The sequence below is a fragment of the Heptranchias perlo genome, chromosome 11 (assembly GCF_035084215.1).
Source record: "Heptranchias perlo isolate sHepPer1 chromosome 11, sHepPer1.hap1, whole genome shotgun sequence".
Taxonomy (NCBI): Eukaryota; Metazoa; Chordata; class Chondrichthyes; order Hexanchiformes; family Hexanchidae; genus Heptranchias; species Heptranchias perlo.
The window spans coordinates 7,022,694-7,040,903 of NC_090335.1; the positions used below are offsets into that span (position 1 = coordinate 7,022,694).

At 46.0% G+C, this 18,210-nt stretch overlaps 1 protein-coding gene across 4 annotated transcripts in view; it reads right to left on the reverse strand.

The window, feature by feature from the left end:
• Positions 1-9,450, reverse strand: part of LOC137327077 (acyl-coenzyme A thioesterase 9, mitochondrial-like) — a 75,600-nt gene extending 66,150 nt beyond the window's left edge. For 2 of the 4 annotated variants that reach the window (XM_067992494.1, XM_067992491.1), the window contains exon 1: positions 9,343-9,450. In XM_067992494.1, the coding sequence (XP_067848595.1) occupies positions 9,343-9,359 (17 nt within the window). In that variant the 5' untranslated portion in view covers positions 9,360-9,450. The remainder of the gene's footprint in view (positions 1-9,342) is intronic. The other 2 variants (XM_067992493.1, XM_067992495.1) reach the window with 2 other exon arrangements.
• Positions 9,451-18,210: the final 8,760 nt, after the last annotated feature.

The window sequence follows — 18,210 nt, forward strand, 5'->3', positions numbered from 1 at the left end:
AGGAGTGTGATGGAATACTCTCCACTTGCTTGGATGAGTGCAGCTCCAACAACACTCAAGAAGCTCGACACCATCCAAGATAAAGCAGCCCGCTTGATTGGCACCCCATCCACCACCCTAAACATTCACTCCCTTCACCACCGGCGCACTGTGGCTGCAGTGTGTACCATCCACAGGATGCACTGCAGCAACTCGCCAAGGCTTCTTCGACAGCACCTCCCAAACCCGCGACCTCTACCATCTAGAAGGACAAGAGCAGCAGGCACATGGGAACACCACCTGCATGTTCCCCTCCAAGTCACACACCATCCAGACTTGGAAATATATCGCCGTTCCTTCATTGTCGCTGGGTCAAAATCCTGGAACTCCCTTCCTAACAGCACTGTGGGAGAACCGTCACCACACAGACTGCAGCGGTTCAAGAAGGCGGCTCACCACCACCTTCTCGAGGGCAATTAGGGATGGGCAATAAATGCTGGCCTCGCCAGCGACGCAAACATCCCGTGAACGAATAAAAAAAAAAGTATTGATTAAGGAGAATATTGCAGTGCTGGAGAGAGAGGATGTCCTGGAGGCGTCAAAGGCAGAATCTATTTGGTTACAGTTAAGAAACAATAGAGGTGCCATTACACTACCGGGGTATTCTATAGGCCACCAACTAGTGGGAAGGATAGAGGAGCAAACTTGCAGGGAAATTACAGAGCTGTGCAAGAGCCATGGACTAGTGATAATGGGGGAATTCAACTATCCTAATATAGACTGGGATAGTAATGGTGTAAGGGGCAAAGAGGGGGAGGAATTTTTGAAGTGTGATCAGGAGAACTTTCTTGACCAGTACATTTCCGGCCCAACGAGGCATTGCTGGATCTGGTTCTGGGGAATGAGGTGGGCCAAGTGGAACAAGTGTCAGTGTGGGAACATTTAGGGAACAGTGATCATAGTATCATAAGGTTTAGACTGGCTAAGGAAAAGGACAAGGATCACTCTAAAGTAAAAATATTCAATTGGAAGAGGGCCAATCTCAATGGGATGAGAACAGATTTGGCCCAGGTAAATTGGAATCAAAGACTGGCAGGCAAAACTGTAATTGAACAATGGGCGGTCGTTAAAGAGGAGATGGCTCGAGTACAGTCTAGATACATTCCCACGAGGGAGAAAGGAAGGGCAATTAAAACCAGAGCGCCCTGGATGCCAAAAGAAATAGCGAGTAAGATGAAGCAGAAAAAAGGGGCATATGGCAGAGGTCAGGTTGATAACACAAGTTCAGAGGGGAAGCAAAAAAGGAAATAAGAGGGGCAAAGAGAGAATATGAGATTAGATTGGCGGCCAACATAAAAGGGAATCCAAAAGTCTTCCATAGACATATAAACAGTAAACGGGTAGTAAGAGGAGGGGTGGGACCGATTAGGGACCAAAACGGAGATCTACGCATGGAGGCAGAGGGCATGGCTGAGGTACTAAATGGGTACTTTGCATCTGTCTTTACCAAGGAAGATGCTGCCAAAGTCACAGTAAGTGAAGTGGTAGTTGAGATACTGGATGGGCTAAAAATTGATAAAGAGGCAATACTAGAAAGACTGGCTGTACTTAAAGTAGATAAGTCACCCGGTCCAGACAGGATGCATCCTAGTTTACTGAGGGAAGGGTGGAAATTACGAAGGTATTGGCCATAATCTTCCAATCACCCTTAGATACGGGGGTGGTGCCAGAGGACTGGAGAATTGCAAATGTTACACCATTGTTCAAAAAAGGGTGTAAGGATAAACCCAGCAACTACAGGCCAGTCTGTTTAACCTTGGTAGTGGGAAAACTTTTACAATCAATAATCCAGGACAAAATTAACAGTCACTAGGACAAGTGTGGATTAATTAAGGAAAGCCCGCACAGATTTGTTAAAGGCAAATTGTGTTTAACCAACTTGATTGAGTTTTTTGATGAGGTAACAGAGAGGGTCAATGAGAGCAATGCGGTTGATGTGGTGTATATGGACTTTCAAAAGGCTTTGATAAAGAGCCACATTATAAGCTTGTCATCAAGATTGAAGGACATGGAATGAAGGGGGCAGTAGCAGCACGGATACAAAATTGGCTAAGTAACAGGAAACAGAGAGTAGTGGTGAACGGTTGTTTTTTGGACGGGAAGGAGATATACAGTGGTGTTCCCCAGGGATCAGTACTAGGACCACTGTTTTTTTTCATATATATTAATGACTTAGACTTGGGTATACAGGGCACAATTTCAAAATTCGCAGATGACACAAAACTTGGAAGTGTAGCGAACAGTGAGGAGGACGTAGACAGGCTGGTGGAATGGGCGGACACTTGGCAGATGAAATTCAACGCAGAAAAGTGTGAAGTGAATAGACAGGCGTTTCTGCGGACGCAACCGAGACTCCAGGATGGTATGTTGCCTCCCTGGTGCAAGGGTCAAGGATGTCTCGGAGCGGCTGCAGGACATTCTGGAGGGGGAGGGTGAACAGCCAGTTGTCGTGGTGCATATAGGCACCAACGATATAGGTAAAAAACAGGATGAGGTCCTACAAGCTGAATTTAGGGAGTTAGGAGTTAAACTAAAGAGTAGGACCTCAAAGGTAGTAATCTCAGGATTGCTACCAGTGCCACGGGTTAGTCAGAGTAGGAATGACAGGATAGCTAAGATGAATACGTGTCTTGAGAGATGGTGCAAGAGGGAGGGATTCAAATTCCTGGGCCATTGGAACCGGTTCTGGGGGAGGTGGGACCAGTACAAATTGGACGGTCTGCATCTGGGCAGGACTGGAACCAATGTCCTAGGGGGAGTGTTTGCCAGTGCTGTTGGGGAGGGTTTAAACTAATGTGGCAGGGGGATGGGAACCGATGCAGGAAGTCAGTGGGAAATAAAGTGGTGACAGAAACAAAAGGCAGTAAGGGAGAGTGTACAAAACATAACCGGACAGATGGTCTGAGAAAGCAGGGCAAAGACCAAGGGAAGTCTAGATTAAACTGCATTTATTTCAATGCAAGAAGTCTGATGGGCAAGGCAGATGAACTCAGGGCATGGATGGGTACATGGGACTGGGATGTTATAGCTATTACTGAAACATGGCTAAGGGAGGGGCAGGACTGGCAGCTCAATGTTCCAGGGTACAGATGCTATAGGAAAGATAGAGCAGGAGGTAAGAGAGGAGGGGGAGTTGCGTTCTTGATTAGGGAGAACATCACGGCAGTAGTGAGAGGGGATATATCCGAGGGTTCGCCCACTGAGTCTATATGGGTAGAACTGAAAAATAAGAAGGGAGAGATCACTTTGATAGGATTGTACTACAGACCCCCAAATAGTCAACGGGAAATTGAGGAGCAAATATGTAAGGAGATTACAGACAGCTGCAAGAAAAATAGGGTGGTAATAGTAGGGGACTTTAAACTTTCCCAACATTGACTGGGACAGCCATAGCATTAGGGGCTTGGATGGAGAGAAATTTGTTGAGTGTATTCAGGAGGAATTTCTCATTCAGTATGTGGATGGCCTGACTAGAGAGGGGGCAAAACTTGACCTCCTCTTGGGAAATAAGGAAGGGCAGGTGACAGAAGTTTTAGTGAGGGATCACTTTGGGAGCAGTGATCATAATTCCATTAGTTTTAAGATAGCTATGGAGAAGGATAGGTCTGGCCCAAAAGTTAAAATTCTAAATTGGGGAAAGGCCAATTTTGATGGTATTAGACAGGAACTTTCAGAAGTTGATTGGGAGAGTCTGTTGGCAGGCAAAGGGACGTCTGGTAAGTGGGAGGCTTTCAAAAGTGTGTTAACCGGGGTTCAGGGTAAGCACATTCCTTATAAAGTGAAGGGCAAGGCTGGTAGAAGTAGGGAACCTTGGATGACTCGGGAGATTGAGGCACTAGTCAAAAAGAAGAAGGAGGCATATGACATGCATAGACAGCTGGGATCAAGTGGATCCCTTGAAGAGTATAGAGATTGCCGGAGTAGAGTTAAGAGAGAAATCAGGAGGGCAAAAAGGGGATATGAGATTGCTTTGGCAGATCAGGCAAAGGTGAATCCAAAGAGCTTCTACAAATACATAAAGGGCAAAAGGGTAACTAGGGAGAGAGTAGGGCCTCTTAAGGATCAACAAGGTCATCTATGTGCGGAACCACAAGAGATGGGTGAGATCCTGAATGAATATTTCACATCGGTATTTACGGTTGAGAAAGGCATGGATGTTAGGGAACTTGGGGAAATAAATAGTGATGTCTTGAGGAGTGTACATATTACAGAGAGGGAGGTGCTGGAAGTCTTAACGCGCATCAAGGTAGATAAATCTCCGGGACCTGATGAAATGTATCCCAGGACGTTATGGGAGGTTAGGGAGGAAATTGCGGGTCCCCTAGCAGAGATATTTGAATCATCCACCGCTACAGGTGAGGTGCCTGAAGATTGGAGGGTAGCAAATGTTGTGCCTTTGTTTAAGAAGGGCGGCAGGGAAAAGCCTGGGAACTACAGACCAGTGAGCCTGACATCTGTAGTGGGTAAGTTGTTAGAGGGTATTCTGAGGGACAGGATCTACAGGCATTTGGAGAGGCAGGGACTAATTAGGAACAGTCAGCATGGTTTTGTGAGAGGAAAATCATGTCTCACGAATTTGATTGAGTTTTTTGAAGGGGTAACCAAGAAGATAGATGAGGGCTGTGCAGTAGACGTGGTCTACATGGACTTCAGCAAAGCATTTGACAAGGTACCGCATGGTAGGTTGTTACATAAGGTTAAATCCCATGGGATCCAAGGTGAGGTAGCCAATTGGATACAAAATTGGCTTGACGACAGAAGACAGAGGGTGGTTGTCGAGGGTTGTTTTTCAAACTGGATGCCTGTGTCCAGCGGTGTGCCTCAGGGATCGGTGCTGGGTCCGCTGTTATTTGTTATTTATATTAATGATTTGGATGAGAATTTAGGAGGCATGGTTCGTAAGTTTGCAGATGACACCAAGATTGGTGGCATTGTGGACAGTGAAGAAGGTTATCTAGGATTGCAACGGGATCTTGATAAATTGGGCCAGTGGGCCGATGAATGGCAGATGGAGTTTAATTTAGATAAATGTGAGGTGATGCATTTTGGTAGATCGAATCGGGCCAGGACCTACTCCGTTAATGGTAGGGCGTTGGGGAGAGTTATAGAACAAAGAGATCTAGGAGTACAGATTCATAGCTCCTTGAAAGTGGAGTCACAGGTGGATAGGGTGGTGAAGAAGGCATTCAGCATGCTTGGTTTCATTGGTCAGAACATTGAATGCAGGAGTTGGGATGTCTTGTTGAAGTTGTACAGGGCATTGGTGAGGCCACACTTGGAGTACTGTGTACAGTTCTGGTCACCCTATTATAGAAAGGATATTATTAAACTAGAAAGAGTGCAGAAAAGATTTACTAGGATGCTACCGGGACTTGATGGTTTGACTTACAGGGAGAGGTTAGACAGACTGGGACTTTTTTCCCTGGAGAGTAGGAGGTTAAGGGGTGATCTTATAGAAGTCTATAAAATAATGAGGGGCATAGATAAGGTCGATAGTCAAAATCTTTTCCCAAAGGTAGGGGAGTCTATAACGAGGGGGCACAGATTTAAGGTGAGAGGGGAGAGATACAAAAGGATCCAGAGGGGCAATTTTTCACTCAAAGGGTGGTGAGTGTCTGGAACGAGCTGCCAGAGGCAGTAGTAGAGGCGGGTACAATTTTGTCTTTTAAAAAGCATTTGGACAGTTACATGGGTAAGATGGGTATCGAGGGATATGGGCCAAGTGCAGGCAATTGGGACTAGCTTCGTGGTATAAACTGGGCGACATGGACATGTTGGGCCGAAGGGCCTGTTTCCATGTTGTAACTTCTATGATTCTATGATTTCGGTGGGAAGAACGAGGAAAGGCAATATATACCAAAGCATACAATTCTAAAAGGGGTACAGGAACAGAGAGATCTGGGGATATATGTACACAAATTGTTGAAGGTGGCAGGGCAGGTTGAGAAAGCGGTTAAGAAAGAATACAAGATCCTGGACTTTATAAATAGAGGCATAGAGTACAAAAGCAAGGAGGTTATGATGAACCTTTATAAACACTGGTTCGGCCACAACTGGAGTATTGTGTCCAGTTCTGGGCATCGCACTTTAGGAAGGATGTGATGGCCTTAGAGAGGGTGCAGAAGAGATTTACTAGAATGATTCCAGAGATGAGGGACTTCAGTTATGTGGATAAACTGGAGAAGCTGGGATTGTTCTCCTTAGAGCAGAGAAGGTTAAGAGAAAATCTGATAGAGGTATTCGAAATCATGAAGGTCTAGACAGAGTAGATAGAGAGAAACTGTTCCCATTGGCGGAGGATCAATAACCAGAGGACATAGATTTAAGGTGATTCGCAAAAGAACCAAAGGCGACATGAGGAAAAACCTTTTTACGCAGTCAGTGGTTATGATCTGGAATGCACTGTCAGAGTAGGGGATGGTGGAGGCAGAGTCAATCGTGGCTTTCAAAAGGGAACGGGATAAATACTTGCAGGGAAAAAATTTGCACGGCTACGGGGATAGGGTCGAGGAGTTGGACTCGATGGACTGCTCTTGCAGAGAGCCGGCACGGACTTGACGGGCCGAATAGCCTCCTTCCGTGTTGTAACCTTTCTATGATTCTATTTATTTGACGGCTGCAGAATGCTTAATGAATGTGAAATTTTGCTTGAAATAAAGAGGAATGTTAAAGAATAAAGGGAGCCAACAGGAGAGTGGAAGGAGGTGGCTTATGGAGAATCACTGGCACAGATTTGATGTGTTGAATGCTCTATTTCTGTGCTGTATCATTCTATGAATTAACTTGAATATATGAACTATTTTTGCTCCTCATTCATCCCTAGCATCCTTTAATGTTCTCATCGCTTTCTCTATTGTAGTACTGGGAAAAATTCTTGTGCTTACCATCTGTAGCGATACTCAATTACAGGCTGCTCTGTTTTTGACATGCTTTCGCGTTTCTTGCATTCTTTCCAATGGGCTACCTCACCTTTCTGCCTCATGCTTTTCTTATTTCATTTGTAAATTCATTTACAAGATGATACTGTTTCCGTGTTGTAATTTCCGTGTTGTAATTCTATGTAAAATTGGCCTTTCTAAAATTCTATCGGATGCTGATTCTCAGCATTGTTGAATCCCACATGACATGAAATTTAATCTGTGCCCAACGGCTCATCATTCAAGGGATGAATCAGTACATGTACAGACCTTCCCAGCTAACCACGCAGATCCCAGTAATGACATGTACAATAACTGCTAAGCCTCTCAAGCAGGCCTTGGACGGGATACAGTGCAAATTCACCAGAATGATACCATGGCTAAAAGGGTTAAATTATGACAGATTGCATAGACTAGGGTTGTATCCCCCTGATTATAGAAGATCTAACTGAGGTGTTTAGGATGAATAAAGCAGTTGATGGTTTCTCTCTATCTACCCTATTTCCTCTGGTGGGGTAATCCAGAACAATGGACGAAACCTTAAAATTAGTGCCAGATCATTCAGGGGTGATGTCAGGAAGCACTTCTTCACATAAGGGTAGTGGAAATCTGGAAAACTCCACCTCAAAAAGCTGTTGAGGCTGGGGGTCAATTGAAAATTTCAAAACAGAGTGGTAGATTTTTGTTCTGCAAGGTTATTAAGGGTTACAGAACCAAGGCAGGTAAATGGAGTTAAGATACAGATCAGCCATAATCTAATTAAATGGCAGAATTGGATAGCTGAGGTGAGAGTAACTGCCCTTGACATCAAGGCAGCATTTGACCGAGTGTGGCACCAAGGAGCCCTGGTAAAATTGAAGTCAATGAGAATCGGGGGGAAAAACTCTCCAGTGGCTGGAGTCGTACCTAGCACAAAGGAAGATGGTAGCGGTTGTTGGAGGCCAATCATCTCAGCCCCAGGACATTGCTGCAGGAGTTCCTCAGGGCAGTGTCCTAGGCCCAACCACCTTCAGCTGCTTCATCAATGACCTTCCCTCCATCATAAGGTCAGAAATGGGGATGTTCGCTGATTATTGCACAGTGTTCAGTTCCATTCGCAACCCCTCAGATAATGAAGCAGTCCGAGCCCGCATGCAGCACGACCTGGACAACATCCAGGCTTGGGCTGATAAGTGGCAAGCAACATACGCGCCAGACAAGTGCCAGGCAATGACCATCTCCAACAAGAGAGAGTCTAACCACCTCCCCTTGACATTCAACAGCATTACCGACATCTAACCACCTCCCCTTGACATCCATCGCCGAATCCCCCACCATCAACATCCTGGGGGTCACCACATAAATACTGTGGCTACAAGAGGTCAGAGGCTGGGTATTCTGCGGCGAGTGACTCACCTCCTGACTCCCCAAAGCCTTTCCACCATCTACAGGGCACAAGTCGGGAGTGTGATGGAATACTCTCCACTTGCTTGGATGAGTGCAGCTCCAACAACACTCAAGAAGCTCGACACCATCCAAGATAAAGCAGCCCGCTTGATTGGCACCCCATCCACCACCCTAAACATTCACTCCCTTCACCACCGGCGCACTGTGGCTGCAGTGTGTACCATCCACAGGATGCACTGCAGCAACTCGCCAAGGCTTCTTCTACAGCACCTCCCAAACCCGCGACCTCTACCACCTAGAAAGACAAGAGCTGCAGGCACATGGGAACAACACCACCTGCACGTTCCCCTCCAAGTCACACACCAACCCGACTTGGAAATATATCGCCGTTCCTTCATTGTCACTGGGTCAAAATCCTGGAACTCCCTTCCTAACAGCACTGTGGGAGAACCTTCACCACACGGACTGCAGCGGTTCAAGAAGGCGGCTCACCACCACCTTCTCGAGGGCAATTAGGGATGGGCAATAAATGCCGGCCTCGCCAGCGACACCCACATCCCATGAACGAACAAAAAAAACTCTTTCAAAGAGCCGGCACAGGCACGATGGGCTGAACAGCCTCCTTCTGTGCCTACTGAAAGGCAAAAGCTCCCAGTTTGGCACTCATTTAGAGATGGGTTTACAACCATGAAGAGTTATAGTGATCTCAGCCCACTAGCCCCCACACAGATAGAGGCGGGTCCGCCCTGCCCCACAGAGAGCTCGGGCTCCCACACCCACTCCCAGGCGGACCACCGCTCAGCGGCAGCCAGATCGGCAAGGCAAGCGTCTGGAGCCCGCCTGTGGTGTGGAGGGAGATGGTCGGTCCCCGGCCAGGGAGAGCAGGGCGGCGGCGCGGCCCGGCCCGGCCCAGCCGCAGTAAGGCTGAGGCCCGTACAAACGCCCTCAGGCCCCAGCATTGAGTAGCAGCAGCAGCAGCATCCCGCCGGCTTTAACCCACCTATGCCTCACGTACATGGCGCCCCGGCGGCCGGCCGGCCTCCCAACAGTCCCAGGCCCCAATTCTTCCGCTCTCTCCTCCCGGTCTCCGCGACAACCGAAACCGCCCCGCCCCGCCCCCCGCCGACGTCACCGCCGAGCCCACCTGTCAATCACAGCAGACAGGGCGCGGCAATGGTCTGGTGCAAGGAGGCTGAGAACCACACCCGGCCAACATTCATCCCTCAACCAAGGCCCTCCTCCCGGGTCTGCCCCTTTCCCCGGGCCATTTACAGGTCTAGGTTGGAAGAGGCGCCTGGGGGTGGTCGCTCTGCCTGCCTGCCTGCCTCTCTTCAGCGGTCTGGCCCGTGCCCGGGTTGGCCCCGGAGAAGGGGCACGCCGCCGTTTGAGGCCTTTCGCCAGCGGTGGGCACCGCAGGGACTGGAGGGCATACTGGATACTAGGTGTAAGATTATTATTTAATTTAATAAGTTTCTTTTGTTTTATTGTTTAGTTCTCCAATAATTGTGCCCCTCTTTTAAAAAAAAAAGGGGGCACTTTTGTTAGGATTTTTGTTTGATAACATTGGGGCAACCCAGTGTCTCCTTATGGTTTTATTAAGGAAAGGAATCACTCAACCAACAGGTTAATGGTTCACTCATCTTACTTTGCGTGACCTTGCTGTGTGTAAATTGGTTTTACCTGCACAACAGTACCAGCTGCACTTTTAAAAAATAAAGTAATTAATTGCCTGTGAAGGACTTTCCGACCTCCTAAGGGCCTGAAAGGCACTATATAAACGTGACTTTCCATTCTTTCACTTTATTCTGTTCTTTTTTAAATTGTATTTTAATTACTATATTATATCGATGGGGCCTCACTGTATATACAAGGTGAATTCCACCACGCTGACAGCAAGTGCAATGATTTGGAACATCTGAGCATGTACTATTTTCTGCTGGTGCAATTTTTATTTGAAAAGCTTCATTTGCAACTTAATTTTTGGATGCCAGGCTTTCCAGAATGGGAAACCACATTGCTGGCCTCCAGTAGTGGAATGAGTGCTGACTAGAAGGAATTATGCCCAGCATGGTCAGCAAAGATGTACGAGGTGATTCTCTGCACTGCTGTAAGCAGAACCGGACCATTTGCTCCACTGTATCCTACCAAAATGCAGGACAACTTAAAAGACATATAGCAAATCATCGGGGCTCAGAGCCATCTCAAAGCAATTCATACACATGAATTCCTTTCGAAGGGAAGCAATTTTGCTCTCACAGTCAGGAGATTAACAGAGTGCGATTAAACAAAGGGTGAATTTGCACGAAGGTTCTCCCGCTCGCCCCCCCATAACTTCAGCGGAAGAACTCCCATGGAAATTCACTTGCTTTGGTGGTTTCAGTTGAGGGAAGAATTTTGACCAGGACACCCTGTTCTTTAAATTATTCCATAGGATCTTTAATCAGAAGCCAGACAGGGCCTCAGTTTAGCGCTCAATACTCTTTGGAGTGTCAGCCTAGATTATGCATTCAAACCCTAGAGTGAAGCTTGAACCCAGAACCTTCTAACTCAGAGGTAAGAGAGCTACCAACTGAGCCAAGCAGGCAACCTAAAAGGAACTATTGGTATAGGTGAGTTTCTTTCTCAAGTTTTTATAGCATTAGTGGGTTTCCAAATTAGAATTTTCTAATATCAGAACAATGAACTATGGAAACGGCAATGAGATGAGTGATTAGTTAATTTATTTTTAGTGTTGGTTGAAGGATAAACGTTGGCCAGGGCACCTCCTCTGCTCTTCTCCAGAGACTTGAGCACATAATCTAGGCTGACACTTCAGTGCAGTACTGAAGGAGTGCTGCACTGTCGGAGGTGCCGTCTTTCAGATGAGACGTTAAACTGAGGCCCTTTCTGCCCTCAGATGGATGCAAAAGATCCCATAGCAGTATTCAAAGAAAAGCAGGGATGTTATCCTCTGTGTCCTGGCCAATTTATCCCTCAACCAATATTACAAAACCAGATTATCTGGTCATAGATAGAATTACACATCTTATATTTATAGCCCCTAGTTCTGGTCTCGCCCGCAAGTGGAAACATCTTCTCTACATCTACCCTATCAAACCCTTTCATAATCTCAAAGACCTCTATCAGGTCACCGCTCAGTCTTTTTTCTATAAAAAAGAGCCCCAGCCTGCTCAATCTTTCCTGATAGGTATTACCTCTCAGTTCTGATATCATCCTCGTAAATCTTTTTTGTACCTTCTCCAGTACCTCCATATCCTTTCTATAATGTGGAGGCTAGAACTGTTCACAGTACTCCAATTGCTTTTCAATTCTATCCCTTTCGAAATGAACCCCGGTGCTTGGATTGCTTTTTTTGTGGCCTTATTAAGGCTACTTCTACTGATTTGTGTATCTGTACCCCCAGATCCCTCTGCACCTCTACCCCATTTAAACTTATTATCCAAGCTGCATGTGGGCCTCTTTTTCTTCCTAACAAAATGTACCACCTCACACATTTCTATATTGAAATTCATTTGCCAATTACATGCCCATTCTGCAAGTTTATTAATGTCTTCCTGTATTTTGTCGCAGTCCTCCTCGGTATTAACTACACATCCCAATGTGGTGTCGTCCACAAATTTTGAAATTGTACTTCCGAGTCCCGAGTCCAAATTGTTAATGTAAATGGTGAACAACAGTGGTCCCAGCACTAATCCTTGTGGAACACCACTTCCCATCTTTTGCCAGTCTGAGTAAGTACCTTTAACCCCTACTCTCTTTTCTGTTTTCTAGCCAGTTTACTATCCATTCTGTTACTTGTCACCTGATTCCACGTGCTCTGACCTTAGTCATGAGTCTACTATGCGGTACATTATCGAAGGCCTTTTGAAAATCCAAATAAATTATATCTGCTGCATTACCCTTGTCTACCCTTTCTGTTACTTCTTCAAAGAATTCAATAAGGTTGATCAAGCAGGACCTTCCCTTTTGAAATCCATACTGACTATTCTTTAGTATATTTTCAGTTTCTAGATGTTTTTCGATTATATCTTTGAGTAAAGATTCCATTATCTTTCCGACCACCGATGTTAAGCTAATTGGTCCATAGTTCCCTGGACTGGTTCTATCTCCCTGTTTAAATATAGGAATCACATTAGCTGTCCGCCAGTCCTCTGGCACTAGTCCCTTTTCTAATGAATTTTTATATATATGTAATACTGCCTCTGCTATCTCCTCCCTAACTTCTTTTAATATGTGCGGATGCGTTCCATCTGGACCAGAGGTTTTAGCCTCTTTAAGTTTGATTCGTTTATCAATTATCTCCCCCCTTTCTATCTTCTATGTCTCCTGGGCCAGGAGTCTGGCGGAAGGAGGAGGTAAGTCAGCACCAGGGGTGCAGGCTACCCCACCGGTGATCTGCTGATGGGGACCCCCGTCCCAAGAACCCTCCAGCTCCCTTCACCCATTCCCGGAAGAGCTCATGCACCCGTCCTACTTTTCCAGCACTTACTGTCAGGGAGAAAATGCGACCTGTGGTTGGGATTGTTCTCAGAGCAGAGGTTAAGGGGCGATTTAATAGAGGTGTTTATAATTCTGAGGGGTTTTGATAGAGTAAATAAGGAGAAACTGTTTCCACAGGCAGGAGGGTCAGTAACCAGAGGACACAGATTTGAGGTAATTGGCAAAAGGACCAGAGACGAGATGAGGAGAAATTTTTTCACGCAGCAAGTTGTTATGATCTGGAGTAGTGTAAGCAGGTTTAACAATAACTTTCAAAAGGGAATTGGATAAATACTTGAAAAGGAGAAATTTGCAGGGTTATTGGGGAAAGAGCAGGGGAATGGGACTAATTACATAGCTCTTTCAAAGAGCCGGCAGAGTCACGATGGGCCGAATGGCCTCCTTCTGTGCGGTACGATTCTATATCTTTTTTGATTATCTGGTCATTATTACATTGCTGTTTGTGGGAGCTTGCTGCGTGCAAATTGGCTGCTGCATTTTCTACATTACAACAGTGAATACACTTCAAATGTACTTAATTGGCTGTGGCGCGCTTTGGGACGTCCTGAGGTCATGAAAGGCTCTATATAAATGCAAATTCTTTTAGTTCTTTCTCTTTCTCATCCGGAACATCTACACTGCGGTACCTTATCGAAGGCCTTTTGAAAATCCAAATATATTACATCTACTGCATTACCCTTGTCTACCCTTTCTGTTACTTCTTCAAAGAATTCAATAAGGTTGGTCAAGCAGGACCTTCCCTTTTGAAATCCATGCTGACTATTCTTTATTATATTTTCGGTTTCTAGATGTTTTTCTATTACATCTTTGAGTAAGGATTCCAATATCTTTCCTACCGCCGACATTAAGCTAACTGGTGTATAGTTCCCTATAGCATACGTGCATAATTCCATCTGCTCAGACTATGACAGTATCCAATATAAACAATTTTAAGAACAGGGTTGGCTGATATTACCGAAACAATGGGCACTGTTAAGAGAAGGTGGGCAGAGTTTAGGGATATCTTTCGGATCCTGTCTTGGATAAATTAATAACAATCAATATTTGCCTAAAACTATTATTACGGGGAAAATGTTCAATTTGCAACGTTGTAGCCGTAACAAATATCAAAGTATGAGAGTCTGAAACAAGTAGTTTGATACAAAATTGCAATCCAGGATTCTAATACACAGGTTATTCACGCATAGGGAACAGATTGCACCAGAGCACACCCGTTGAATCAGTTACCTTACACTAGACCTCACAACCTACTCTTATTTCCCCCTCCCCCTTTCTTTTCCTCCTCCATCCCTCTCCCACCTCATCCTCCTCCCTTGGATCCTTTCACCTCTTTCCACTCCTCCCCTCACTGCCCCCCCCCCACAACCCACAATTATGTCCCCTCCTCCCTCTTACCGCCTTCCTCTTGATTTCTCTTCCCATCCACCCCCTCAACCCACCTTTCTGCCCCTTCTCCTCCCTGCTGACCTCCCTCCTGTCCTCTCATCTCCCGCATTCTCTCCCTCAGCTCCTTCTCTCACCCTTTGACCTTTTCTGACCTCCATTGTTACCGCCCTTCCCTGATCCTGGTCCAAATATCTCCTGCCATCTAACCTCACTTGACTTCCCCGTGTGCAACGCCACAGGAAACCGGCTAGTACAAATGTATACGAAGCCAATGAGATTGGTGTATTAATCGTTAATTGATGGGACTTTTACTAAACTCTGTCAGTTTGCCCATTCAAGGACAATGGTCTTCATCACTAGGCCCATCGACAAGCTGCCTTGCCTAAACCCCACAACCTCCTTGGTTGTTTTGATTGGTAAGTTGCAAAGCTCTTGAATTGTGATTTTTTTTTTAAATGATTTATGAATGTGAAGTTTGAGTAAGTGAAATGTAGCACCTGAACTGTTTACAGGTGATAGAGTGAAGTAAGGTGTAACAGACAAGAAGAATAGGTACAGGCACCATTTTTGATAGATTGTAGGTAGAAATATATAATATGCAAATATACTAATGAATTGCCCAAGGCAATGCCGGTCATCAGTTAATGAATATAAGTTGTTTTTTATATACAAGATGGTGATGGAGTTGTGAGAAACTTGCTCCTCAGAGCTACCTCGGGGCCAGATTCTGCAGCTATATTGTGACCATTGACATAGCAAACATTGAATGGGAACAATCATCGTGACAACATGAAGTAAGGTTTGTAGACAGGAAGTGCATGCCCTGCGCAATGCATAGATAATGTATAGATTACTTATTGCTTTATCCTTCCATCTGTATTGAATTAACTCCTGCTATGTATTATTTGTTTTGCAATATAAATTGTTATTATATTGACGTGCAATTTTTCTTATTGGTCAAGATAAGGGGGCTCTGAAATAGCTTGGCCATTCAGGTGCTCGCCTGTCGTAATTCCAGTGGGCGTCTGCTGGGGGGCTTCGAACTCTGCCACGATCTGGATGCACTGGGTCCTGGGTTTATGCCTGAGAGCCCAGACACCTTGTTTAGGGCTGCAGCCTCTACTTGTCCCAAACAGTAGCCAGGGAGGGGGATGGAGTCATCAGCAAGGGTATGGAGTTTGTGGTGCGGGCTGAAGACGACGTCTTCAAACTTCCCAAAGTTTTGGGAACTGCACGTCATCCAAGACATGATAAATTTCACGCTACCAATCATACCAGTAGCCTTTTGTCGACATTTGCTGTGTTAATAACATGTAACAGAAGCATCGCATGATATCTGTCCATTTCCATTGTTTTCTGATGGCATTTCAGACTTACACCAAGCCACTTCCGAGGCTACGCACTGGCTCACTAGTCTGGACTTCATTATTTGAATGTTGATAATCATGTTTCTTGCCAAGATTGGATATTAGATAAACGGTGTGACATGAGAGAGCCGGTGGAGAGGTGGAGCTGGGTATCATCAGCGTACATGTGGAAGCTGACCCCATGTCTATGGATGATGTCACCAAGGAGCAGCATGTAGATGAAGAAGGATGTGATAAGGGTAGATTCTGAGGGCATTCCCGAGGTAACGGTGAAGGGGCAGGAAAAGAAGCTATTGCTGGAGATGCTATTGCTGACTGGCCTCCCATCTTCCACTCTCCATAAACTTAAGCTCATCCAAAACTCTGCTGTTATGTATCCTAACTCGCTCCAATTCCTGTTCTCCCATCACCCCTGTGCTCACTGACCTACATTGGCTCCTGGTCCGGGAATACCTTGATTTTAAAATTCTCATCCTTGTTTTCAAATCCCTCCATGGCCTCATCTCTCCCTATCTCTGTAACCTCCTCCAGCTCTACAACCCTCTGAGATCTCTGCGCTCCTCCAATTCTTGCCTCTTGTGCATCCCCGATTTTAATTGCTCCACTATTGGCAGCTGTGCCTTCAGCTACCTAGACCCTAAGCTCTGGAATTCCCTCTCTAAACCTCTCCACCTCTCTCTCCTCCTTTAATGGTCACACCACAGATAAAAATTACTGAGGGAGATCGTGAATGGGTGACCAACAGACAGAGGAAGAGTAGGAAGGCAGTGCAGGGGTCCCCTGCGGTCATCTCCCTCCAAAACAGGTATACCGTTTTGGATACTGTTGGGGGAGATGGCTCACCAGGGGAAGGTGACAGCGGCCAGGTTCATGGCACCGTGGCTGGCTCTGCTGCACAGGAGGGCAGGAAAAAGAGTGGCAGAGCTATAGTGATCGGGGACTCGATTGTAAGGGGAATAGACAGGCGTTTCTGCGGACGCAACCGAGACTCCAGGATGGTATGTTGCCTCCCTGGTGCAAGGGTCAGGGATGTCTCGGAGCGGCTGCAGGACATTCTGGAGGGGGAGGGTGAACAGCCAGTTGTCGTGGTGCATACAGGTACCAACGATATAGGTAAACAACGGGATGAGGTCCGACAAGCTGAATTTAGGGAGTTAGGAGTTAAACTAAAAAGTAGGACCTCAAAGGTAGTAATCTCAGGATTGCTACCGGTGCCACGGGCTAGTCAGAGTAGGAATGATAGGATAGCTAGGATGAATATGTGGCTTGAGAGATGGTGCAAGAGGGAGGGATTCAAATTCCTGGGCCATTGGAACCGGTTCTGGGGGAGGTGGGACCAGTACAAATTGGACGGTCTGCATCTGGGCAAGACTGGAACCAATGTCCTAGGGGGAGTGTTTGCTAGTGCTGTTGGGGAGGGTTTAAACTAATGTGGCAGGGGGATGGGAACTGATGCAGGAAGTCAGTGGGAAGTAAAGTGGTGACAGAAACAAAAGGCAGTAAGGGAGAGTGTACAAAACATGACCGGACAGATGGTCTGAGAAAGCAGGGCAAAGACCAAGGGAAGTCTAGATTAAACTGCATTTATTTCAATGCAAGAAGTCTGATGGGCAAGGCAGATGAACTCAGGGCATGGATGGGTACATGGGACTGGGATGTTATAGCTATTACTGAAACATGGCTAAGGGAGGGGCAGGACTGGCAGCTCAATGTTCAGGGTACAGATGCTATAGGAAAGATAGAGCAGGAGGTAAGAGAGGAGGGGGAGTTGCGTTCTTGATTAGGGAGAACATCACGGCAGTAGTGAGAGAGGATATATACGAGGGTTCGCCCACTGAGTCTATATGGGTAGAACTGAAAAATAAGAAGGGAGAGATCACTTTGATAGGATTGTACTACAGACCACCAAATAGTCAATGGGAAATTGAGGAGCAAATATGTAAGGAGATTACAGACAGCTGCAAGAAAAATAGGGTGGTAATAGTAGGGGACTTTAACTTTCCCAACATTGACTGGGACAGCCATAGCATTAGGGGCTTGGATGGAGAGAAATTTGTTGAGTGTATTCAGGAGGAATTTCTTATTCAGTATGTGGATGGCCCGACTAGAGAGGGGGCAAAACTTGACCTCCTCTTGGGAAATAAGGAAGGACCAGTGATCATAATTCCATTAGTTTTAAGATAGCTATGGAGAATGATAGGTCTGGCCCAAAAGTTAAAATTCTAAATTGGGGAAAGGCCAATTTTGATGGTATTAGACAGGAACTTTCAGAAGTTGATTGGGAGAGTCTGTTGGCAGGCAAAGGGACGTCTGGTAAGTGGGAGGCTTTCAAAAGTGTGTTAACCGGGGTTCAGGGTAAGCACATTCCTTATAAAGTGAAGGGCAAGGCTGGTAGAAGTAGGGAACCTTGGATGACTCGGGAGATTGAGGCCCCAGTCAAAAAGAAGAAGGAGGCATATGACATGCAGAGGCAGCTGGGATCAAGTGGATCCCTTGAAGAGTATAGAGATTGCCGGAGTAGAGTTAAGAGAGAAATTAGGAGGGCAAAAAGGGGGCATGAGATTGCTTTGGCAGATAAGGCAAAGGAGAATCCAAAGAGCTTCTACAAGTACATA